The sequence below is a fragment of the Ahaetulla prasina genome, chromosome 4, assembly GCF_028640845.1.
Source record: "Ahaetulla prasina isolate Xishuangbanna chromosome 4, ASM2864084v1, whole genome shotgun sequence".
Lineage (NCBI taxonomy): Eukaryota > Metazoa > Chordata > Lepidosauria > Squamata > Colubridae > Ahaetulla > Ahaetulla prasina.
In genome coordinates this window covers 60,212,011-60,238,623 of record NC_080542.1, presented here as the reverse complement: position 1 = coordinate 60,238,623, position 26,613 = coordinate 60,212,011, and the positions used below count along the sequence as shown (strand labels likewise).

The 26,613-nt window shown below is 35.1% G+C and overlaps 1 protein-coding gene across 1 annotated transcript in view; it reads right to left on the bottom strand.

Annotated features, from left to right (window-relative positions):
- Window positions 1–3,396: 3,396 nt before the first annotated feature.
- The window catches only part of COBL (cordon-bleu WH2 repeat protein), a 91,106-nt gene continuing 67,889 nt past the window's right edge, over window positions 3,397–26,613 (bottom strand). Inside the window, exons 11-16 of the mRNA XM_058183069.1 lie at window positions 16,538–16,820; window positions 14,413–14,504; window positions 11,270–12,993; window positions 10,009–10,119; window positions 5,476–5,715; window positions 3,397–3,949 (exon numbers count right to left, since the gene is read on the bottom strand). Of these exons, the coding sequence (XP_058039052.1) occupies window positions 3,908–3,949; window positions 5,476–5,715; window positions 10,009–10,119; window positions 11,270–12,993; window positions 14,413–14,504; window positions 16,538–16,820 (2,492 nt within the window). The 3' untranslated portion in view covers window positions 3,397–3,907. The remainder of the gene's footprint in view (window positions 3,950–5,475; window positions 5,716–10,008; window positions 10,120–11,269; window positions 12,994–14,412; window positions 14,505–16,537; window positions 16,821–26,613) is intronic.

The following is a 26,613-nucleotide window of genomic DNA, read 5'->3' as shown; positions in this document are numbered from 1 at the left end:
GGAAGGAATGGAGAGCCATAGGTAGAAGATAAACATGTTCTTTTCAAAGTTTCATTTAACTCAAAGTTTATTGGCAGAGTTTTCTGCGGGACTGGTGGTATAGTAAGTTTATATAATTAACTAGCAAACTAGCCCTGCTACCATACCTGCTGCCTGTTAAATTAAATTAACTGTATTACACTTTAAAATTTCTGATTCTAATTGGAATCAGAACAAATTGTCAATTTTGAGAATATAGTGCTGTCTTTAAAACAGTAACAATAGCGATAGAAATAAATTATTGTGCATATAGAACCTATTCTATAGAACACAGAATACCTGGAGTAATAAATATAGAAGGGAATAGAACAATGATGGCTAACCTTTTTGCCATCACGTGCCAGGATGGGGGGTGGAGGGAAGATTCGTGCATGCGCATGCCCACACCCATAATTCTACGCGCCCCGCCCTGCGCACCCAACCCCCCAGCCCCCCACTCCTGGCACGCAATGGTCCGGGGCCCGTTTTTCTTTCTCACCTGGCTCCAGGTCCTCTCTATGCATCTGGGGAGAGCAAAAACAGCCTTCCCCATCCCCTCGGAGGCCCTCCATAGGCCCAAAACAGCCCATTTCTCAACTTCTGGTTGGACAGGAAGTGACTTTTGTTCTGTCCCCAGTCTCCAGAGCCACTCTAAGAGTCTCTGGAGGCTGGGGAACAGCAAAAAAGTCACTTCCTGTCCAACCAGAAGTTGGGAAATGGACCATTTTGGGGAAGGCTGTTTTTGCCCACTCTAGATGCATAGAGAGGATCTGGAGTCAGGTGAGAAAGAAAAATGGGCCTTCCCCCCCCCCCGGCCCTCCGGAGGCAGGAAACAGCTTGTTTCCCTACTTTTGGCGGGGCCAAATCAGCTGGCTGGCATGCGCATGCACGCTGGAGCTGAGCTGGCATGCTCACTGATATGGTAACGCATGCCACCTGTGGTATGCGTGCAATAGATTCACCATCACAGGACTAGAACATGTCCATCTTCCACTTTGGGTAGGAGATCTATATCATTCTAGACAAACAGCTCTCCAATCTCTTTCTGAAAACCTTCCCTTCCAATCACACTTGAATCATTTCTTTCGTTGCTTATTGGTGGTATAAGAATGAAGTTGTCAAGGAGTTACTGAATGTATTTAGTATCTTCTCAGAAAAGAATGGATTTAGATATTAATAAAAATACTTTCATTAAGTTTTAATAACAGACTGGTAAGACAGTCTGTTATTAACGTAGCTGCTTGCAATTACTGCAGGTTCCCACCAGGATCAAGGTTGACTCAGCCTTCCATCCTTTATAAGGTAGGTAAAATGAGGACCCAGATTGTTGGGGGCAATAAAAGTTGGCTTTGTATATAATATACAAATGGATGAAGACTATTGCTTGACATAGTGTAAGCCACTCTGAGTCTTCGGAGAAGGGCGGGATATAAATGCAAAAAAAAAAAAAAAAAAGGTTAACAATTCTTACTTATAAGGAATCCAATAGAATCTGATAAAAGAGCCAGATGTGATTGACAATTTAATAACGTATTAAACAGATTAATCAGGAGTGAAATGCTCCTGGTTCGAACCGGCTCGTCCGATCCAGTAGTGATCGCGGCGGGTGGTTCGGAGAACCGGTAGCAAAAATCCCTGGCCCCGTCCCCTGCCTCTGCTGAGCCAAGCCATGAAGTTTTTTTTTACTTTTAAAAGCAGTTTTTCTTCAGCCGAAAACATGCCTTTAAAAGTAAAAAAAAAGCCTTTGATGAGCATGTGGCTGAAGAGGTTGTAAAAAAAAAGTTTTTAAAAGGATCCTCTGGTGATCCCAGCTGAGTTCCTCATCACAGAAACTTAAAAAACATGTTTTCTACAAGCTCTTCAGCCGAAGAGCTTGTAGAAAACCTCCTTTTAAGAGGTTCTGGGCTGCGATGAGGCACTTACCTTATTACTGCTCCTTTCAGGCTGGCAAAGCCATGCTTTACATTAGTTGCATCAGCTAGCAACTGAATCTGCCTGCCTGCAATCCATTTCCTCAGTCAGCAACTCAATTTGCCTGCTTTGCTGACTGAGGAACTCTGGAAATTGAAGTCCACAAACTTTCAAGCTACTAAGGTTGGAGACCCTTGATCTAAAAAATATAAAATAAATAAAATAAAATAATAAAATACTTATGCAGCTTTCTGAGATTTGGTGTGTTTCTGTAGTGTTTCACTCTAGCTACACAAACACACAAAATCTCACAAAGCTGTATGTGGCATTTTGTGTGTGTGTGTGTGTGAGTGAGTCAGTGAGTATTGTGTTGTGTTGTGTGTGTGTAAAGTGTGAAAGTTGGTTTTTGAGCTTTTTGTGGCTGTGTGAGGTTCCTGCATGTTGTAGGGGCCATTTTGGGTTAAGTGCAGCTGCTTTTACATTGTTTGTGAGTCTGTTGTGTTTTGTTGTGTGTGTGTAAAGTGTGAAAGTTGATTTATGGTACCTCTTATTGTTTTGTATACCTTTTTATTATTTATTTTATTATTTTATTATTTATTGTTATTGGCCATGCCCACCTTATTGTTTTGTGTACTTTTTTATTATTTATTGTTATTGGCCACGCCCACCAAGTCATCTGACGACCAAGCCACGCTCACCAATTAAGCCACACCCACAGAACCGGTAGGGAAAATTTTTAGATTTCACCTCTGAGAATAATCTACATATTTTTCAAAAACCTCTTCCATCACTCTCTCTAAATATTTGTTCCAAATTTCAGTAGCATCTTGCCAAAAGTCATTCATTCTGGCACTCTTAGACACCTTCCCCTCAATTGGCATCAGCAGAGAAATGTCCTTTTTAATAAGGGATTAGTTCAATGATGTTTTCAGTATATTAAATAATGTTTGCACTATAGTTACTGCAACCGGAAACTATTAGACTTAATTGGAATTTACATACTGTAAAATGATTAATTTATCATCTTCGAACAATTTGTAATTCCCAGAAGCATGCCAATTCAATGAAAATGTCAATTATATGTTGGGGGAATGCATTTAATGTTTAAAATGATTCTGTAGTTCTACATGAACTAATGTCAGGTTAGCTGATGCAGTAACATTGCATGTAACATTGAAATTATCTGGTTTAAGTGAAATGCCAATTATGGAGAGGAATATAGCATGGTTGTTCTTAGTTACTAAAAAAAAATTACAGCTTCTCATATTTTGTTAATCAAAACTGCCATCAGGCATGAAAGTTCAAGACTAAACATGAAGACGAAACATAAAACATGAAGATGAAATATTCATATGTTAGGATTGGCAATTTATTTGTTTTTTGAAAAACAAAAACATAGTACATATTCCAATAAATCAAATAAAAATAAAAATCCAAAATTAAAGCCAACATCACATATATCTTGTGATTGTTTCATCTGTGGCACTAAATTAAATTAATATTTTACAGTATATTACATGTAGTCACTGCAGATGAGCTGTAGCACTTCTAAAGAGCAAGATTGTGTAATCTAGCAGTAATATACATTGAAAGCCCAGTGCCTCCCCTGTGCACTGTCATCATAATTATTAAACATAATACAATGAACATAATTCAAGTTATCTTCATGAAAAACAAAATCATACTTATGTTAATTTTATTTAATGGCAGATTTCTCCAAGTTATACATGATCTATAGTTTTCATATCACTGAACCATATTAAGGGAATGGTATAGTTGTAATACATCTGGATGAACCCATTAGATCCAGTGAATTTGGTAACTTGTTATTTTGGCTTGATATAATTCTGAAAATAGATTGTTCCTAGATCCTTGGCACATAAACTTAATCAAGAGCACCACATAGATATTTATGTTGCTTGTAAACAAACTGGGAAAAACCTGCATTCTTTCTATTAGGGATGACCATTTTAATCTATCACAATGTTTCAGAGTTGTAGGATTTTTCACTCTGAGGCACCTGAAATAAAATAATCATATATTAATAACTTCTTATATTTTCAAGCTATTTTAAAAGAGATTCTTTTATATTCTTTTCCTATATTCCTTTTGAATGTACATATATATTTAGAAAAATTTTCTAATATTTCTACATATGAAATTAAATTTTAATTGTTTCTTCCAACTGATTGCATTTTTCTGGAACAACTAAGTCTGGGATCTTCTGCCCCAACTTAATGCCAAGGAAAAACGTTATGCCTTCAGATCCAAGATACTTTTCTGCCATCTATAGACAAGGTGTTCAAAGGTTTCTTTACAACAGTGAAGAAGATGGAGCAGAAAGAAAAGCTTCCTTTGCTGGAATGTTTTTTTTTTCTTTCGTATATTTTAAGTAAATTTTCAGGGATCATATTTGATATAAATACTGAGACAAAACATATAAAAGATTATTGATTTGGACAGTGTCTTGTCTTTTGAAAATGCTATCTTACTTCACTGATTTTAATGCTATCGTTTACATATAACTATTTTGTTTTTCTAGAAGTAATAGCTTTATATTATGCATATTTCCTTACAAAATGGCCTGAAAGGTGTGTTTCTTATGAGTTATTCTGCAAGCAGATTAGACTGCCATATTTATAGGCTTGTAGTCTGAGATGAAAAAAAATCCATTGTTTGTGGAAACACACATAACAGGACAGATTTATCTGTGTTGATGTAGTTAAGATATACTTCCAATATACTAAGAAATTCACTGATATCAGAGATACCAAATTGATCTATTGATCTTGCTAATACTATTACAGGCATTTTTACTGATGCTTTTCAATATTTTCCTGTATGAGTCTGAGTGAGACCTATTGATCCAACACTTTAATCTCCTTAGCAGCAGGTTTCAAACTTGAGCTTTCTAGGTCTTGAGAAGAAATTTTCCAAACCTGTAAAGGGTTGAGGGATTCACTTCTCAAATCTCATATATGCCATGATATATAAGTTATGCACACACAGTTGTAATATCTGACAGCAAGTCTGTCCAAATAATACATTTAAATATTACACCTTCTGGGTCAAACTATTCTGTGCAGAAATAAGTAACACTTCTGTTGGAGTTATTGCAAGCCAGAAGCTGGAAGAGAGATGATGCTTGATATGTTCCTTTCATGAAGAAGATATGGTTCCATCATCAGTCTTTTCACTAAAAGAGATAATAACTGAACTGCCCTAACATCAAGCCAACACTCACCTTCCTGTCATAAAAAGCTCTATTAGCAATAGCGCCTAATTTGTAAGAGCTGCTTCAACTGCTATGAAAATATGAAAGCCTAATATAAGTGTACTTTTTGCGTTTCAGTCAATTTTCCTGAAAGGCTTTTTACAGAGTCAGTTACAAAGATATATAAAAAGTCTTATCACAATAGTTCAGGTTACAGCTGCTACTCATCTAGACAACTTTTTGGGGTGCTTAAGAACTGGAACACGCTTTTATCCTACCCTACCTCTCCTCTCAAATCAATATCCTTCCTACAAATACACTTTGTTTTTTACCTTTCTTAAACATGCTTTTCCAGTTCCTGCGTTGATTGTTTCCATTAAGTCTTCCATTAAGGCTTGCCTTGAATTCCATACACTATCCTTCATTCCTGGATAGTATTGTCTCATTCTCAACTGTGCAGGAGATAATGCCAAAGGAAGACCATATTGTTGTTGTTTTGCAGAGTTGTTCTTATTCTTGAAAATATCTGCATTTCGGAATTTCTGCAACTCCTCAGAAGCAAATGAAGAAATCTACCAATTAGAAAATTTAAAAAAAAATGTTCATGGAAGAGATATTCAAATAGCAACAATTTGATACAAGGCATTTTAATCATGAGTGGGATCTTACTGGTTTAATAACCGGTTCACTAAGTGTCCACTTGCACACGTGCCAGATGCACACCAGATATGCATGCAAACTTTGGAGAAAACTAACCTTCCACATTGGTGCTGGCAAGGAAAATAGCTGTGGCATGGCAATGCACCCTGCCACCCCTATCAGCTGGGCTTCGGACATGGAAATATAGGTAAGTATGATGCAGGGGCGGGTGGACCCACTTCAAAATCAGAGCAAACCGGTTCCCTCACAGCTGAAAGTTGGAGCTAACGATTTGGCCGAACCGGTCTGAACTAGTAGAATCCCACCACTGATTTTAATATCTGATCTGAATTTTCGATTATTAAACTTCTATGCAATTTTATTTTTAAGACTGAATATCTGTTCCTGTTTTTTTTGTATCTTCTAAAAGGACTGACAAGCACAATCAAGGAATTAGTTTTGATGCAAAAATTCAATCTTTATTGTTATTCTGTTATTCTTTTTAGCACAGCAAACAAAAATGATTAGCTGCCCACTAGGCTAGATTAAAAGTAACCAATGTGTCAGCTTTGGAAGCCATACTAGGGCGAAGGCTTCCATACGCTGCCATAATTCTTCTCTGTGGGAAAGGAGGGGAGGAGGGTGGTAGTGCAAGGGATGATTAGACATAAAAACATATTTTTCCTGCCAGTCAAGGTCAGGCTGGGTTTGCATCTGGAGAAGGAGTGGCTGGAGTGATGTTTTGACATGGGACGGTTGAGGATTGGAGCATGTGACTGGCAGAGGGGTCAGATTTTGGGATTTGTATTACTGAGGGACAAACCGGAATCCCCAGTCTCGGTTTTCACCCAACTGTGCCAGTTTATCTATGTTAGTAAAAGAACTTTGAAAGATGTCAGTTTCAGATCTTTTCTGCAGGAGGGGGTTTCTGGAACGCTGACACAATATTTTATAGAATAAATGGTACCTGGCTCAATGGCAGTAATTGTGGAGGGATCTAGATGTCCTAGTGGACAATCACTTCTGTCTGAGCCAGCAGTGTGCTGCTGTTGCCAAAGAGCCAATGCAGTCCTAGGTTCCCACAACCATTCATCATATGCTTTAGCCTCAAAGCCTCTAAAGATCTTTTTTAGAGTGCATTTCTCTGCACTCTTTCTAGAATGTCAACATATTATTTTTTGTACCAAGGTTCCAAAACTGGGCAGAGTATTCAAATATGGTCTTACTACTGCAGTATAAAGTGGTATTAGTACTTCATGTGATGTGTCTCCCCTATAAAAAATATGGTGAGATGTAAGTTACAGAAATCCATAATGATCTATTATTATTACGGATCAAGTACACCAACAAGAAGAGGATATTTGACACTAATGCATCTGTCCTGGAAAGAATAACATGTAGAATCAGAAATAATAGAAATAAAAGAACAAGATTTTCAAGGATAAAAATGTTTTTGAACGCATTTGGGTTAATATAAAAGGAAATCACCCAACCAAACAGTAAATTGATGAACTTTTTGCAAATCAGTTACCTAAGCAGTGCAAAAAGCATACTACACTAGTAATGGGGGATATTAAGTACCATGACATAAAATTGGGAGACAAACTGTGCAGCAAGTGAGAAATCAAACAGGTTCCTGATAAAACCAACAGACAACTTTATCACCCCAAAACTATAGGAGGGAACTAGTGGGCTGGCTATAATGAAATGAATCCTTATTAACAAAGATGAAATTATAGAGAAAGTTGAACTTGCAAGAACTTTGAGGGAGAGGGTCCATGTCATATTGGAATTCAACGTAATGGAGACACAAGCAATAGAACAAAATCAAACTAGTGTCTTAGATCTCAAGACAGATGATTTCAATAAACAGAACAGCTTGGGAAGGATTCCATTTATGGAAATCTTAAAGAGAAAAATAACTCAAGAAGCATTGGAAACTCTGAAAATTGAAATTATAAATGCTCAGTCTAACTCAATATCTCTGAGTAAAAGAAATAAAGAGACCCCAGATGAAACTAGCATGGTGGCATATAGAGTTTACGGTCTTTCCATTCCACCTTGGTTGGGTTGATTCAGTCAATGGTTGTTGGAGACAAGAGATCCTGTCTTTCACCACTCCAGTATGGAATTCCCCAGAGATAACGTTTTCTTCCTTTTTATTTAACACAAATCTGCTGTGAGATCATCCATTGGTTTGGGTGAAATACCACCAATATGACCTTGGGTAATCTGAGTAATTCACAGAATGTAATCCCCACACACTAGAATGTATTCTTTATTGTGCAAAATATGGAAGGGATCAACTGGTATCCTGCTTTCCATTTCTATTCTATTGTCACTATGTATATAGAAGGAATAGGGACACAGTGGCTCAGGGGCTAGGACGTTGAGCTTGTCAATTGAAAGGTCAGCAGCTCAGCGGTTCGAATCCCTAGTGCTGCCGCGTAACGGGGTGAGCTCCCGTTACTTGTCCCAGCTTCTGCCAACCTAGCAGTTTCGAAAGCACGTAAAAATGCAAATAGAAAAAATAGGGACCACCTTTGATGGGAAGGTAACAGTGTTCCATGCGCCTTTGGTGTTGAGTCATTCCGGCCACATGACCACAGAGACATCTTCGGACAGCGCTGGCTCTTTGGCTTTGAAATGGAGATGAGCACCGCCCCCTAGAGTCGGCAACAACTAGCACGTATGTGTGAGGGGAACCTTTATCTTTATATAGAACGATGTGAGCCAGAAAAAACAACAACCAGAAGCTACATCTCTCAGGCTATCATGTTAACTACTCAGGTATTGCTTTTAATGGTTTTTTTAATATAGAGATGTTTTGCAAATTAAGTATATTTGGTGTTTGAGAAGCTTAACCTAAGTTTATACCTGGTCCAGTATACTACTATTTTTAATTCTTGTGAGGACCTCCTTCCCTCAGTAGGGTGATAGATATAGATACAGATATAGGTATAATTTTTATCTAAAATATCTCATCTTAGCTACTACTGGAAAAGGAGGCTGAAAGACAATGTTTGCCCAGTTACAGCTGAGTTCTCAGATGTAACTATTTCTGGATCTGGTTCTAGTGAGTGTTAATCATGCATTCATAACCTCTCTGGATTATTGGGACTGCCTCTGAATACAACTTGAAAACTACAATTTATTTATTTAAGCAATTGATAAGACCACCTATCTTGCAAAAGTGACAAGGATTAAACAAGGATTAAAAACAAGACAACCTCCATGCCCAAGGCCATAAACACAATCCAGTTTATAAAAAAAAAACGTATTAACCAATATTAACTAGCAGAGATCACTTAACTATCTGGTGCAACAGCTGGGGTAGTTACAGAATGTTCTACAAAAGGGCAACAGACTTGGGACTATGCTGATCTCAGATAAATTTTATTTTATAGGGCAAGTGCTGCCACAGAGAAGGCATGCTCTGGGTCCCCCAACATTATGTTGTTTAATGAAAGGGACCCAGAACATGCCTTCCCTGCTCTACCTGGGGCAGGGCAGAAACAGAAGTGGATGGAAGGTCCCTCAAATATGCTATGCTGGTTTTATAGATAAAATCCTGAACCCAGAATTGCACCCAGAAGCCCAATGAGCATCGAAGTATTCATGGAGCAGTGCTGCTATATAAGACTACTGAAAACATAACTATAAACACAGTATCTACAAACAATTCCTTAAAGCAGCTGTATCTTTTCCCTCAATCTTGCAGTTACTGTTTGTGGCTGCAACATAATTCCAAAAAGTTGTTGCTAACAAGTACTATGCAAGCAATTTTTCTATTCAAATCCAATGGGCTGTTCCAAATTATTATAAATCAAAAGAGCATCAAAGCTACATGAAGCTAGCAGCAGAAATACAAAAACCAATGAAAGTGAATGAGATAAAACTCAATTTACTACAACTGCTATGTCGCAATAGTTTACATATTTTGTTGATTCTAATAGCAGATTTAAAAGTGAACAAACTATTTTTGCTATATAAGGACAATCTTTATCCATTTAGTATCTTCTGCTTTGACTTGGCAGATTTGCCAGAATGTTAATTTGGAGATCCCTTCAACTTTCCTAAGATAATTTTCAAGCAAATATTAGGAATTCAAATTAGAATGGATTTTTAATTATATCTTTAATTGTATCTTTAATATTAATTATATCTTTAATATTTAATTATATCTTTGTTAAGTGACAAATATTATGCAGTGCAATTAGAATTACCTTTCTTAACATTGAGACTCCACTGTGCCCTCTAATAGCTGCCAAGAGAGCTGAACGCTCAGTCTTTGTTTCCATGAATTTTGACTCTTTTGGACTTTCACTTATAGTACTCTGTGAAATTTGACATACGACAAAACACATAGATTTATTTTTTAAAACTTAAAATTTGGAAACATGAATAATATGTGCATCTGATTTTTTTTTTTTTATTTATTTATTTTTGAAAACTTGCCAATTTTGGCCTTTATCTGACCTGAATATACTGAGCTATGTATAAAAGCAGTTTTGCAAAATACTAGAATACGTCATCTTCAGGCTGGTGTTATCAGCTTCGTGCTTCTAGGAGCTAACTTAAGTTAAAAGGAAGAAACAGCTGCGATCACACATTGCTCCTAGAAGCAGAAACAGTAAACACCAGCCTGAAGATGACGAATGAGACTTCGTCAAAACGTCGCCAAGATACTTTCAATTTTAGGTGGGAGAAAACCCAAATAACCAAAGACCTACATAGAATCACCTGCGAAAACCTCAGAAAATATATATATATATATATATATATATATATATATATATATATATATATACAGCAATGTGCAATGTGTGATCACAGCTGTTGCTCCTAGAAGCACAAAGCTGAAAACACCACCCTGAAGATGACGAATGAGACTTCATCGAAACATCGCCAAGACACTTCCAATTTTACGCGGGGGAAAACCCGAATAACCAAAGACCTACATATACCCGCGAAAACCTCAGAAAACACACACACACACACACACACACACACACACATATATATGTCTTGCCATTTTCGGGTCTTTTCCCGTGTAAGGTTACACGGGAACCTTACACGGGAAAAGACCCGAAATGCCAAGACCTACATACCTATACCCGTGAAAACCTACAAACACATATATGAATGAGAATTTTTACATACATTGCTTGATAATTACTACCTCTTTAGGACAGGATTAGTCTGTTAAACTATCTATAACCATAGCACCAAATGTTAAATATATGAAGTTGCTATGATTATGAAATAATTACCAAATAGCACGTATAGAACTGATGGTACTGTAGTACTGTATCTTGGTAATATGCAGTTTTATAGTGTTATAGTAGCTTAATAAGTCACTGGAAATAATGGTTGTTATAAAAGTTAGTTATAACTTTGGTAAAAACAACAACAACAAAAGTCCACTCCTGATCTTACAGGAAATGGTGCTTCATCCAAAGCTGCTTTTACCCGACAAATATTTACCTTTCGAAGCTTATATTTTCCTCCTGCGTTTCGAATGGCTTCCATTAAAGTACTATGTAATGATGTTTCTTTTGGAGGTGGCTTTTGTACAACTGATTTAATTTTTGTCTTTGTCCCAAAAATATTGTAGATGTTGTCTTCTATTCTATTAGGACAGAGTTTACTTTCTGCCTCACCAAGATCCTCATACTTTGTTTGGCTAACCATTGCTATTGATGGTATATCGCTTGATTTCACATGGGAGCTAAATGTCGTGGCAGATGTGTCAGTACTAGGTGTGCTAAGAAAAAGGGGATCTCTAACCTGATCAGATGGCTTTTTTATTACTGCAAAAGTCATTTCTCTATCTGTTACATCTTTTACTAAATCATAAACAAATTCCTGTTCTAAGAGGTTGTTTTTGTTAGAGGTTAATGTAGTAAATGTCCCAGAAGTGGTATTAGTAGCTTTGTTTTGTTCTGTTTTGTTTTGTTCTGAGGTCTTGATATTTGATACCCTACGATCAGCACAAGATGGAGTGGTATTTGACACATTTTTACTAAAACTGAAAGTAGTTGAATACAGTTCTTTTGTTTTTGCTGGCTCCAATTCCACTGGGCAATATTTGGCCGCAACAGTACATCTTTTGGAAAATAGATCCATTTCAGTTTTCATTCCTTCTGTTTTATTTAGTTCTTCATACTGCTTTCCTTGGATTGTTTTAAGCTGCATTAGATCATTGGAATTGGCAACAGTTGTGGCCAAATAATCATTTGATGATTGTTTGGGGGCCATGTGCACAATTGCAGATGCTAAGACAGTTTTCCCCAAAAACTGTGAGGTATTACTAGGGACTTTTATTTCATCTGACCCAACAGTAGTTTCATCACTGGAGTCAACAATTGGCCAAGTTTCTGTTTTCAGACTCCTAATACAATCAGGTTTAGTTCTAGATGTTTTATTAGGTTGTTTGTCATTTATGTTGCTTTTTGCTTCAACAGACTGGTCTAATGGTAATTCTTCAGTTTGTTTTCCCATAGAATTGGACCGTTTATATTCTTTACCTCTGCCAAAACTAGTTACTTTAGAGGTTGCATCTACTGTAATTTTTCCAGGAGAACCATTATTTGGTTTCACTAGGTTACCTAGATCATCTATTTGAATCCCACCAGTATAGAGAGACTGAATTTTGTTAATATTTCTTATTTTGGGTTTGGGAGGAACTACTGTAAAAGTTGTCAAACCAGTTTTGGACCGATTGATTTTACATCTATTGCTAAGATGACGACGCCATGGAAATTGTGTTGAGTCCGATTCTTCTTCATCAGGGTTTTTTGCTGATGCACCTTTCAATTCTAGATGAGATTTATTAAGTTCATCACTAGTATCTTCATAAATACTTCCTGTAGAATTTTTTTGTGACAAATTCTTAGATGAATAGGAAGATGTTCCTACACATTCCTTACTGGCAGATTCAATATTTGTATTTCTGTTAAAAAATTTAATTAGATCAGCCAATTTAACTGGAATATTTTCATTAGGTTCTGTTTTAGAAAACAATTCTTTTTCTTCTGTATTTGAGTGAGCAATGGTATAATTTTTTGGAACTTCATCAATAATTGTCACTGGCACAGGAGATGAAACATCAGAAGGATTCTCAGCTTTTTGTAGAAGTGGGCTGGATGCACCTTTCATCTCAAAGAAAACCGACTGGCTTTTAGAATCATTATGTATATTTTCCGCCCCTGCAAATATTGTCAACAAATTATTTCAAAAACTATTTACAATGAAACTGGAACATTTTGCAAAATTTTATAATCAAAAGTATCTCAAGGAATCCTAAAAGCCATTTAATATTTTCTCGGCAGCAGCAGTTCTCATACTGTAAACTTTTGTTTTTTTACTACAAAAGTTATTTTATATATCACAGAAAAGGTTACTGTTAGAAAAATAATTGAACACAATTTTACAACACACAACGTAATTAACAAAACACAACACAATCTGAATCTGTATTGTGCTAAAATATTTAAAAAATCTGCATTTAGTGAACCATTTGAATGTAATAAAGGAAAGTATTATCAACAAAACTTATTTCCACAAGATTATTTCTGGGCAAGACACCAAAATCAAGAAAGCAAAGTGTGCATGTGTAGATCTATATCAGTGGTAGTCAACCTGGTCCCTACCGCCCACTAGTGGGCATTCCAGCTTTTATAGTGGGCGGTAGAGGTTTTGTCAAATTGTCAAATTATAAATTTTATAAAGTAAAGTTACTTCCCTACTTCATAAATAACCATGACTGTGGAACCAGTGGGTGGTTAGAAAACTTTACTACTAACAGAGATACAAAAGTGGGCGGTAAGTATAAAAAGGTTGACTACACCTGATCTATATGTATATATGTATGTGTGTGTATGTATATGTGCGTAGATACATATGTGTGCATGTTTGTCTGTCTGTCTGTCTGTCTGTCTGTCTGTCTATCTATCTATCTATCTATCTATCTTTCTATCTATCTTACTATCTGAATTCAATAATTTACCCTAGCTGAATACCACACAGACAATAGACTTTTCTATAATTTTTACTTGTACAGTAGCACAGTTTGACTTTTTAATGCTATTATGTTTCTTCTGTGATAGAATACTCAGTCTTCCATCAATCTATCTAAATAATACTATTTAGAAATTTATTCTCTTGCTCTATGCCTACAAAAATAGTAATCAGTGATATATTGCTTTTTTTGGAATAGTGGTATACTATTTTTAAGAACTGGCTCTGTTGGCTCCATTGCTAGTATTGTGTCTAGCCCTTAGCCATGGAACAACAGATTGGCATTGACATTCACCTTTGTTCTTAAAGTTCCTAGAAATTTAACTATAATTCTCACAAGCTGGAGTGAGCCAGGTTCAATATATCATTGAATGTAACTATGGTAAAACTTACGTCTAGAAAGAGTAAAATAAGGCTAATCATGGAAGTGGAACAGTTTCACTGGTATAATATTCAATAAAGCTACTAGGTTATGATAGGCAATTATATTACCATTATTACTTTCTCCAATTTGGAGATTTACAGAAATCTTTTAAATCTTTCTAGTACATTCTCTGCTATTATTTCCTCCTCCTTTCTATTATGTTTGCAAATCAACTTCCACCTACCTGCTAGGCTTTTGTCTGCTGCAAGTTGAACATTTTGTATACTAGCAATATCAATATTCTCAATTTTGGCTTCCACCATTCTGCCATCAGCCCTGTATTATGAAGACAATTGGTTAATTGCTGATTTCTAGCAGGGCTAATCATATTAATACTATAATTTGGGTGAATTTGGATGAAGCAAGCCAAGGAATAAGAAAGTCAAAGTAGGCCAAAAGTCAATATGCATTTTATTGATTATAGAAAGGCCTTCAACTATTTCAACCATGTCAAATTATGGAATGTCCTCAGAAAAATAAGAATCCAGAATAATTCACTGTCCTCAAAGAAATCCTATATAAACAGAATAGGAAGCCAGAGTCTGGAGTCGAAAATTACAACCAATCTCTCTGTGCTGCGTCACCTGCAAAGTCATGGAATCAATCATCAACCAATCCATTACCTCATACTTAGAAACTAACAACCTACCCTCCAATAAACAATTTGGTTTCAGAAAAAAATTATCATGCAACTTACAACTTCTCCACTGTAAAAACATATGGACTACAAATCTTGATCAAGGCAAAACAATAGATGCAATCTACATAGACTTCTACATAGAGTGAAACAAGGATGTGTACAACCTCCTAATTACTGAAACTATGCTTTGACTATATATTAAGGGAGGCTGGATTGAAAGAAGTATGTGCTTTTAAAATTGGGGAAGAAACATTGATGATCTGAGCTATACATATGAAACTATTCTGACAGCTGAGAATGCAAATGATGTACAAGCTCTTGTAAGAAAAATCAAAGAACACAGTAAGAAAATGGAATTAAAGATCAAAACAGTAGTAGATATAGTAAGCAGCCTTAAACCTGTCAATGAAAGTACTGAAATGTTGGATAACTTCAGACTTATAGGATAAACTGTCAACAGTAAAGGAATCAGCAATCATCTTGATAATGTAGCAATGAAAGCATTGAAAGACACAACATGTCTATACCTGAAAAGATCAGAATCATGTAGGCAATGATTTTCCCTGTAACACTTTTTGGAAGTGAAAACTGGACTCTGCAGAAGCAAAGAATAGGACAGAAAAAATAGTGATGCTTTTGGTGTTGGAGAAAACTCTTGAGAATATCATGGATACCCAGGAAAACAGATTATCAAACAAATCAATTCAGAGTTTTCATAAAAGGTACAAATGACCAGACTCAAATTAACATGTTACATACACATATGAGAAGACTTAGCTCTTTGATGTAGGTTACAATTCTAGGACAAATGAAAAGAAGGAGAAGAAGAGGACAACAAGATGCAAGGTGGATGATCTCAATTACAGTACATTCCATTAGGAGACCTGAAGGTTGGGGATACACCATGCTAGAGGAAGTCTATTTATGTAGTGACTAAGACTCAACACTGACTTGAGGGCCTATATTTTAATTAAATCCCACAGAACCAAATTGCTTTAAAATTACATGTAACAATAAAAAAACATTAAAAATTGTATTTCCCTTGATAACAGAAAATAGAGTGGATTAGAACTGTTTGCCCCAACTCAAGCAAGTAAAACAATGTGTCCTGAATTCCTCAAATTTGTATAGGGTTGGAGCATAGTCTAGACTCTAGGAGCACAAAGAGCCATTATTAATTGCTATTATCATGTACTAAGTGAGAGGGTGGGGAGGAGTCAGAGGATGAGAGACAGAGCTTGGGTTTCTTATTTGGATCAGGAATTCAACAAAGGGAATAGAATGCAAAGCAAAATTCTGCAAGTCTCCTCTTTAAGATAGACCAAAAGCCAGCCAAAGGGCTGAGTAGTTGGAAAAGTCAGTGGTCAGCTCTTGCTTTAGATCTTAGATTTTTCTCTAAGTTTGTTGCCTGCTTCTCCTTTGGATTTGGTGTCTGATTAACAGTCCATAGTTCTTAATCTTTATTTACTTTTTTTTTAAAAAAACACAAATAGAGTCTATTTCAAAAAATAAACCAAAAGAACTTTTGCAAAAGAACTAGCTGCAGTAAAGTCAGGGTATGGTTAATTGTACGTGTAGGTCCCTGATAAAATTTATAAACTACTTGTTTTCTTATAGCCAGTTATGCCAAAATAATAAACTTGCATATCATCTCAAAAATGTAACTTACCTTTGTTTAATAATCTCAGATTTATCATTTTTAAAGGTAGCATTATTTACAGAACATTCTTTTGCAACCAACACGGAATCTATTTCAGCTGAGGTCTTCTCTACATCAATGGATTTGTCTGTTGAATTTATGCCATCAGTTGGAAAAGCCATTGGTACAATAACAGGGGGTAAATTAATAATTTCTGTATCATCTATTTTGCATTTTGGCATAGAACAACTGCTAAAAAAGCTGGTTTCTTCTACAGTGTCTTCTTTATAAGTATGTGAAAGTTGGACATTTCCTAAAGAAAACACAGGGAAAAAGTGAACAATGAAGCTTTCGTTGTTTGGCATCATATTGCCTAATTCATTGCTGTCCAAGTCCTGCCTTCACCATGAAAACCAGCTGAGTGATCTTAGTCCATTCTCTCTTAGTCCAACTCAGCTCACAATAACCTCCCCTGTTGTTGTGGAGAAAATAGGAGGAGAGAGGTATGTTGGATATGTTCACTGCCTTGAGTTATTTGTTAGATAGATAGATAGATAGATAGATAGATAGATAGATAGATAGATAGATAGATAGATAGATAGATAGAAGTGGTATATAAATAAATAAAGAATAAATAAATTTCCATTTGTTACTTTCTGTCTTGTCCTCAAATGCTTTGGAGAATAGGTTGGCCCCCTCTTCTTTGTTACAGCCCCTCATATATTGGACGCCTATTGTGTCATCCCTAATCTTTCTCTTCCTTAGACTAGACATTCCCAGTTCCTGCAACGGTTCATCATGTTTTAGCCTTTAGCCCTCTAATAATCTTTGTTGCTCTTCTCTTCACTCTTTCTAGAATCGAAATATGTTTTTTGTATTGCGGTAACCAAAATTGGATGCAGTATTCCAAGTGGGTTATTACTAAACAGTATATAGTGATATTGATACTTCACTTGATCAGACTACTATTAGTTTTTTTTTAATTTTCTATTTAATAATCTTTAAATTACATTTTAAAAAACATTTAAAAAACAACCCAGAGCAAGAAATTCTGCAACAAATTACTGATGGAATCTATAACTGTGGCCTAGAATTTCAGTTCTTGTAAAGATGATGATTATAATGATGGTGATTAGCCAAATCTACTTCATGATAAAGACATTTTTATTGACAGTTGTGGGCTGCAATATCTGGTGTAATTTAGCAGAGAGAGAGAGGTTTGTTAATTTTCTAGTCTAGGGCTGACAAAATGTGGCCCACAGACAGACAGTCAATTAGTTCCCATATCTAAGGAATAGAATCACAACCATGCCATTTTAGTGCCCATGTATATTAATTTATAAAATAGATTTCAAAATTGTGAAACCTAATTACATTTCTACTACTGAATGCCAAAGATTGAGGAGAAACTTTAACCACAAAAAAGCAATTCAGACGTTTTCTTTCTTCCTTCCCTCCCTTCCCTTCCCTTTCGCCTTTCTTTTTTTTCCTTCTTCTTTGAGAAGGCCTAGTTTTATAGAAGTCCATCAAGAATTGTCAAGATAAATAGTTTAAAGTAACAACATCTTACTCAAAGTGGTTACAGCTACCAGAATTGCTTCTCTATTAGTAAGCAATTTCTTTTCAGAAACCCAAAAGGTTTACTAAAAGTTTTAAATCCAAATTAAATCATCTTCACTATAGTATATTATCATCTTCAGACATATATTATAAAACCCAGTTCATCTTTCAATGCACATTTTTCAATTACAACACTATCTTTTAAAAGCTATCTTCTTCTCTAAATGCATGAGTCACTAATATACTGTACTACCAAGTCTAAGCATAAATTGATAGGATCTGAATCTGAATAAATGTGAATAAATATATCTGAACTATATCCAGATATATCCAGGGGTATATCCAGAATATATCCAGATATATTCAGGGGTATGATCAAAGGTCTTCAAAACATCAACTTGTTTTATATTTACTGTGATGGGTAATTAAGAAATAAGTAAGAATCTAGTGCACTCATGAATTTGAGAGTTTCAGAGTAATTAAAAAGCTCACCTTGTGTTTTCTCACTAATTTCAATAAATCCAAATCCTTTTAGAAAATCTGAGATCACAAGGTTAAAGTAATTCTGATGGCTTTAAAACTGTTTAGTATTCCTTGTTTTATGTTTGAAATCAAAGTCCAAAACCTTTCCTCTTTTTTTTCTGGGAAGGACATGCCACATTAACGATTCATTCTGAATCAAGCCATCTTGAAAGTGATTTCAGATAAGATGATTTATGTTTTCATACCTTTCAAAAGGAGTGGTCAATAAAGCTCCAAACATACAATACCTGGAAAATATTTCTTCCTAAGGGGTCTTAAATGTAAAAAATTTTCCTACTGGAAAGCCCTTCTGCTGATATGAACATGTCTAGATATGAAAAATGTTGGTTTCTCAGACTGTAATATTTTTTATGAAAAACAAATAGCTTATATACGTGTGTGTGTGTATGTGTGTGTGTGTATTATATATATTATTTCTAGAGACCTACTATAGAAGATAGATTACATAGATAGATAGCATGTCTCTAGAAATACTTTCCTTTTTACCATAAATGGGTATTGTCTTATCAAATAGTAACATGACAACTTTACACACACATAGACAAATTTACACGCACCAAGACAAATTCCTTGTGTGTCCAATCACACTTGGCCAATAAAATTCTATTCTATTCTATTCTATTCATACACATAATCTGTGAATTTCTATTTTTTTAATGTGTAGATCATGCTTATAATCTCTTAGAACTGCAGAAAAAACAATTACTACCAATCTGCCTTCCATTGAGGACCTGTATGCTGCACGAGTCAAAAAGAGGGCTGTGAAAATATTTACAGACCCCTCACATCCTGGACATAAACTGTTTAAACTCCTACCCTCAAAATGGCGCTATAGAGCACTGCACACCAGAATAACTAGACACAAGAAACCTTTTTCCTGAACATCATCACATTATTTGCTAAACAAATAATTCCCTCAACACTGTCAAACTAATTACTAAGTCTGCATTAGTATTAATCTTCTCATCATTCCTATCACCTATCTCCTCCCACATATGACCGTATGACTGTAACCTTGTTGCTGGTGTACCTTAAGATTTATATTGACTGTTTCCCTATGACTATCATTAAGTGTTGTACCTTATAATTCTTGATGAATTTATCTTTCTTTTATGTACACCGAGAGCGTATGTACCAAGACAAATTCCTTGTGTGTCCACTTGGCCAATAAAGAATTCTATTCTCTTCTCTTCTCTTCTCTTCTCTTCTCTTCTCTTCTCTTCTCTTCTCTTCTCTTCTATTCTATTCTATTCTATTCTATTCTTCAAGATCACCCTTTCTCAGCAGAATTACTTAAAGGTATAACATATGCCTATCTCAAAGTTTGGTCCCATTACAGGTATTCCTTGATCAGTCACCTTAATTGACTCACAATTATGTTACAAGTTGAGGTGATTGGTAAGCAGTCATCACATGCCCTTACCTGATTTTATAACTTTTTTGTAGCAGTTATTAAGCAAATGCTGTTCATTAAGAAAACACAGTAGTTGTTAAGGGAGTCCATTTTTACAATGTTTTTTTGTTTTTGTTTTTGCTAGAAATCAGGATTAAATGCTATAATCCAAAACACTGTAAATATTGATATTGTTCAAATATTGTAAATATTGTAAATATTGATGTTGGGATGCTAAAAACAGCTCTAAATGTGAGCCAGTTGCCAAGCGCCAAAAATGCATTTAGGTGACTGCAGGCATATGTGCGGCCATCAGAAGTTAAAAATCATATGGTAAGTAGCTTTGGGAAGGTCAGTCATTGCTTTGAACGGTGGCCAAGTCACTTTTTTCTTTCCATATGAAAAACCTATTGATGAATTTAAAGTTGTCCATCGCTTCTGTCTTATAACTCCAAAATTTCCCTTTTTTTTATCTTAGGGAAAAATCTAGGCTACAAAACATTTCTGCTCCATTTTCCTAACCCATATTCGTCACCCCAGATTTTATACCCGGTGAGGAAAATTAAGCTTCTTCTTGGATGAGAAGATCCTTCTTATATCACAATATTAAACTATGCTCCAGTAACTTATATTGAAAATTTAAATGCTACAATTTAGATACCTCATTACTAGGACATCTTTCTTTTTAGAATAATAATTCTATCTATATATTGATGCTAGGAGGTTTATTTAAAGCATACACCTTTTGCTTGTGCAAAACAATACTTAGCGATTTTAACTGTACACTGATTGGAGAAGATGATTAAAATTTACTTGTCTTAAAACAAAAATCCTACAGTTAAAATATTGTAAAATACTTATGAAAACTAGAGGGGCCAACCGATTGGAAGAGGTCAATCTACATTACAATACAGACAGTCCTCAACTTACAACCATTTGTTTAGTGAACAAAGTTACAATGGCATTGAAAAAAGTAACTTATAATTGTTTTTCACACTTATGACTGTTGCAGCAGCCCCATGGACATACATGATCAAAATCTGGACACTTGGCAACTGACATATACAATGGCTACAGTGTCTAAGGGTCATATGATCACTTTTTGCAACCTTCTGACAAGCAAAGTCAATGAGAAAGCCAGATCTACTTAAGGACCATGTTAGTACTTAAATAACTGCAGTGTGATACACTTAAAACTGTGGCAAGACAGGTCATAAAGTGGGGCAAAACTAACAACTGTCTTGCTAAGCAATGGGAAATTTTGGGCTTAGTTGTAGATAAGGAAGTACCTGTACCCAAAAACAGCAACTTAACTTATTGTACAATGTTCTTAATTTCACATGGTAGCAAAGTAATGCTTAGGCTTTAATTTTCCTTATTTATTCAGTCTATATGCTGAATATATACTAAAGGAAGCTAGACTGGAAGATGATGAAACTGGGAAAACAAAGAAAAAAAACATTATTATTCCACACTATGTTGATTATACTATATTGATAAGCTGAAAATGCAATGATTTGTAAGCCCTAGTATTGAAAGCCATAGATCACAGTGAAAAAAAATAATTGCTGTAAACCAGGATGGACTTGTTAAAAGAAGGTCATTTCAAACAACTTTGCCTTTTTTGATAAAATGGCTAAATTAGCGGATCAAGAAAATGCTATAAATATAATATACATAGTATACATTTCTACAAGGTATTTGAAAAGTAAACCGCAGCCTATTTCTAGGTAAAATAAGTTGATTTTGTATATAAATATACAAATAGGATGAGACTATTGCCTTACACAATGTAAGCCACCCTGAGTCTTCGGAGAAGGGTGGGATATAAATTCAAATAAAACAAAACAAAACAAAACAAAATAGAACAATGTGGAATAAAAAGTACCACCACCAGATGAATATACAGTTGACTGACCAACCACACTCAGCGTATGGTCCTCAATGGAACTACATCTACATGGAAGGAAGCATCCAATAGGATATCTCAAGGTTATATCCTGGACTCAGTGTTCTTCAAAATCTTCATAAATGACCTATATGTGAGGGGATAGAAGGGGAACCCATCAAATTTGTAGATAACACCAGGCTGATTGGTATCATTGCTGACATTTTGGAAGTTATACTTAAGATTCAGAAGGATCTTGACAGACTTGAGCATTGGGTTTTATCCAACAAGATGCAATTCAAAAAGTAAAAAAAGTAAGGTCTTGTACTTATACGGGAAAAACCAAATGCATAGGTACAGTGTAGGCAGTACCTAGCTTAATGATAATTACTGTGAGAGGGATCTAGATGTTCTCTTCAACCACCATTTAAATTTGAGCCAGCAATGTGATGTGGCTGCCGAAAAAGACAATGGAGTCCTAGGATGCATCAAGAGGGGTAGCACCAAGATCATGAAAAGAGATATTATATACACTAGTAAGATCACACTTGGAATATTGTGTCCAGTTGTGGTAATCAGAATACAAAAAAAAAAAAAAAAGACTGAGAAAGACTGCAGCAACAAAGAGAATAGCAACAAAGAAGTTAAGGGTCTGGAGGCTGAATTGCATAAGAAATGGAAAAAGGAACCAGGTATGTTTAGCTTAACAAAGAGAAGGTTTAGGGGTGATGATAGTCCTCTTTCAATACTTAAAAGGCTGTCCCCGAGAAAAGAATTTTTCTTCAAAGCACCTGAGGGCAGGACAAGAAGCAATGAGTGGGAGCTCATCAGAGGGGGACCCAAGAAGTAGCTTCTTTAAAATGAGAACAACTGGATTTATACAACTGGATACTATCACCTGCTTCAAATTTTTCCCTAGATGCAACATCAGCTCTGATCAAATTATCAGGAATCCAACAAATGCTAAGGAGTTTCATCTCAAGGCACATGATCTGGAGTTGGGAGGAAATATCAAATTATCCCTTGTCATTGATAGATCACACTTGGATTGTCTGGAGCTCTTTATTCCGGTATTCTATTTTCTACTGGGAAAATAGGATCCATTTAATTGGTCTATCCCAGGTTCCTGAAATACCCACTGGTATTCAAAGTTCCTGAGAACAGTTCAATTAAAGCTTTAAAATTCTTCTTGGAATGTAAAGATGGCTATGTCCTTATATCAGACTGCTTCTGCACAGCCTCTCTAAGAATGCAGATCCCAAAGGGTCTGATTTTCATAGAACTTCAGAAGTTGAAATTGCAGAAGAGATGTCTAGAGTGCTATTGAAGGAAGTCAAGGATCAAATCCACAACACATGAGCAAGGGCTTTTAAGGATTATATAATGATAAAAATGGCAAAAATGTGTATTTTCTCATGTTGATTGCATCTATTGGTTATTATTTAGCTATCCATTTAAGGCAACTTATTCTGTCCTGTGATAGGTCAGAAGATCACCTGTAGCCTGATGTGAGGAATTTTCAGGTATCTATCAAATAAGATTTGCTCTGCACTAGATTCCAGTTGTGCAGACCTTATTAAGATGACTAAGGCGGAGTCTAGCATGGTTATCTGGGGAAAGTTTCATTCTGCTTTTTGTTGCTTATGTTTTTGCTTCTGAGAAATTCTAAGAGTCCTCAGTTGTTATTGAGACAACCAGTTATTAAAATCTTGCTCTTCCAAATTGGTCACATTCCCTGGGTTGGGTTTAGGAATTCTTGTGATAAGAGGTGGTTCCCCTATGCTTAAGGAGGCAGTAATTCTTCCCATACGAGGAACCTGACAGTACTAGATAATTCTGACCAGTTTCCAACCTTTCCTTTTCCAAAAAAAGTTGTGGAAAACACAGTTGGCTTGCAGCTTCAGAAGGCTCTGGAAATAACAGATTATCTAAATATATTTTAGTTTGGTTTCAGGCTTCTGTACAGTACCAAGGCAGCAATGATCATGCTTATAGATTCCTATAATGGGGTCAGGATGGGGTAGTGCATCCATCTTGGATCTCCTTAATCTTTCAGTGGCCCTTGATATATTAATGAATGAGGACCTGGCATTACAGGAATTCTCCTTCTTCCAGAGGGGTTGTAGTTGGTGGTGATAGGAGGTGGTGATGCAGATCCCAACATTTGTGTTGGATAGTGTCTCATAGCTTGATTCCGCTTCTGTTTCACAACTATATGAAGCTGCAGGGTGAGGCTATCCATCAGGATGGGGTTAAATATTTTCAGAATGCTGAGGACACCCAATTATATATCTCATCCATGATTATTCAAGTGATTGCTCACTCATCTGACACAATGTCTGAACCCGAGAAAATCTGATGAGTAAGGAACTGAATCAGGCTCAATCCTATCAAAACCAAGTGTCTTGTTTTGTGCAGCCTTGAAGACCTGATTGTTCATCGGGTATTAGATTAGGTGACTTTGTAAACCATCTGGATTGACTGCAAAATTGTCTTTGCCATATCCAATTTACTTATGTTTTTAACCATTTATTTTTTTACAGTATTGTTCTACCACTCTTGTAAGCTGCCTTGAGTTGCACATTGAATGGTTTGCTATATTAATTGAGAAACACATAAACATTTAAGAGACACTGTATTTGAAATGAAAGCAATAATAAGTTTTACATGAAATTAAAGAATAGCATAAAGATTAATAAGATTAACAATAAATAAGAAATGTGAGGATGGGTGGGGAATATTAAGACGTAAGAATGGCATTAATTCAGAATATTTTGTTTTGTTTCATGTTTATCAAATTCCTCTAGTATTATTTTTAAAAGGTTGGACACCAACCTCCTGGTTTTGTAAGTAATTTCAGGGCTCTTAATTCAATATAATTGGATTATGGTTCTTTTTTGTCGTCTCTTATTTTTCATACAGGTAAGTATATAGTTTTTAAAAATGTAAATATATAGTTCTTAAAGATGTAAATCTAATGCTGAACTATACTCACCAAATATAGCATTTGACATTTCACGAAGAACTCTATTTAGCTTAGGTTTGACAAAGCAAATTATTTTACACAAAGAAATTTCTATTCTTTATGTTATGTCAATTTTGAAACATATTTATATACTATGAAAAATGCGTAACATTTCTTAATGAGTGGCTTTAATAATAAGTTCAGGATGACATTAACTTTATATTAATATTACACGAATTTTTTCTCATTTTTTCTTTCCCTATTAATTTTAGTTTTTTCTAATTGCTATATTATATGCAATTTTTAATGCAGTGCCACTTTTTGTTCATTATATTTCATTAATAAAAAAGTTTTATTACTTTTAGTATACTTCTTTCCTTTTAAATTTTGGTTTCTTCTAATTGCTGTAAAATGTGCCTTTTTATTGCAGTATCATTTTTGCTCAAAGTATTTTATTTAATAAAAAATATCCTTAACTATTAGAATAGATGGATATTATTATAGAGAAGATAAAGGAAAATAGAGAATAAAGAAAAGCTATTGCTCAGCAATCTTTCAGAAAAATCAGTCATAAAGTATTTTTTTATAGAGTTGACAAGTGAAAAAATAAACTATGTACTTGCCACTACTTTTGCTAACAGCAAAAATCCAACTCCTTCTGCAATTATAGTCTGTATAGGCAAAACCTACATGTGGGATTAGAGACTGCAACTAGTAACTCTATTTCTTAAGAAAGAATATGAAATGTAAATAACATCCATTGGCATACGAAGTCAAAACCATTAACCACTATGTTAAATGCTTTTCCATACTAATTTACCATAACTGATCTCATGAATTCTATTATTGAAGATTTTTAAATATCTTACATGCATTCTTTAAAAAATATGGGTGAAAGAAACAGAATTATTAGTATTTTAGTATTTCATACTTCTGAAATATTTTATTAAAATTATTACTTCTAGTATGTTATTTGTTGGGAAATGTACTGCATATATGGCCATTTTTGTTATATTCAGAAGAATATAACAAAAGTGGGAAGAAAGGATGAGAAGCTGAATTGAGTATTATCGTAATTTAAGTGGTATAGGCTGAGGTTCTTTACAATAAAATTCTTTACAATTAAATTAAGAAATTGTTTTAATATCATACTGAAATTCCTAAAGGAATAAAAATAAAAATTAAATGAATTAAATAGAAATTTAAAACACATTTACATTTTGATGTTCTTCCTCTGTCAGTGGAACAGTTGAAGAGACTTGTGCTAACATTATCTGGGCAAGTCGAGTTACATATGATTTTAACAACAGTCTCATAGTATCCATAAATTCCTCACATTTATTATGCCAAAAGTTTGTATCATCTACACAAACCAGGATTAGACAGTATAGTATCAATGGGCAACAATCCATTATCTCAGGAAACAATCCACTGGCTTCTAAAAATATTTTTAAATTTAAAAATAAATTGCAAAGCCATTTGGCAAAACAAGTTATGTCATAAAGAAAACTTATTAGCTTTCTTGAAAGGAAGAGCCAGATTTGCATGAATTGTTATAGCTACTATTGTAAAAGAGATCTATTGTCTGAAGAGATTAGAGAACAATTAATTGTTCTCTAAATTAATTTATGCAAATTAATTATTGTTTTAGTTAATATTGTGAAAGAGGATCCGTCTAAAATTTAGTTGTTCTAATTGTCCAGGGAATTTCTCCAATCTAGAACCAAGGAGAAATTTCCTGACAGCGAGAACAATTA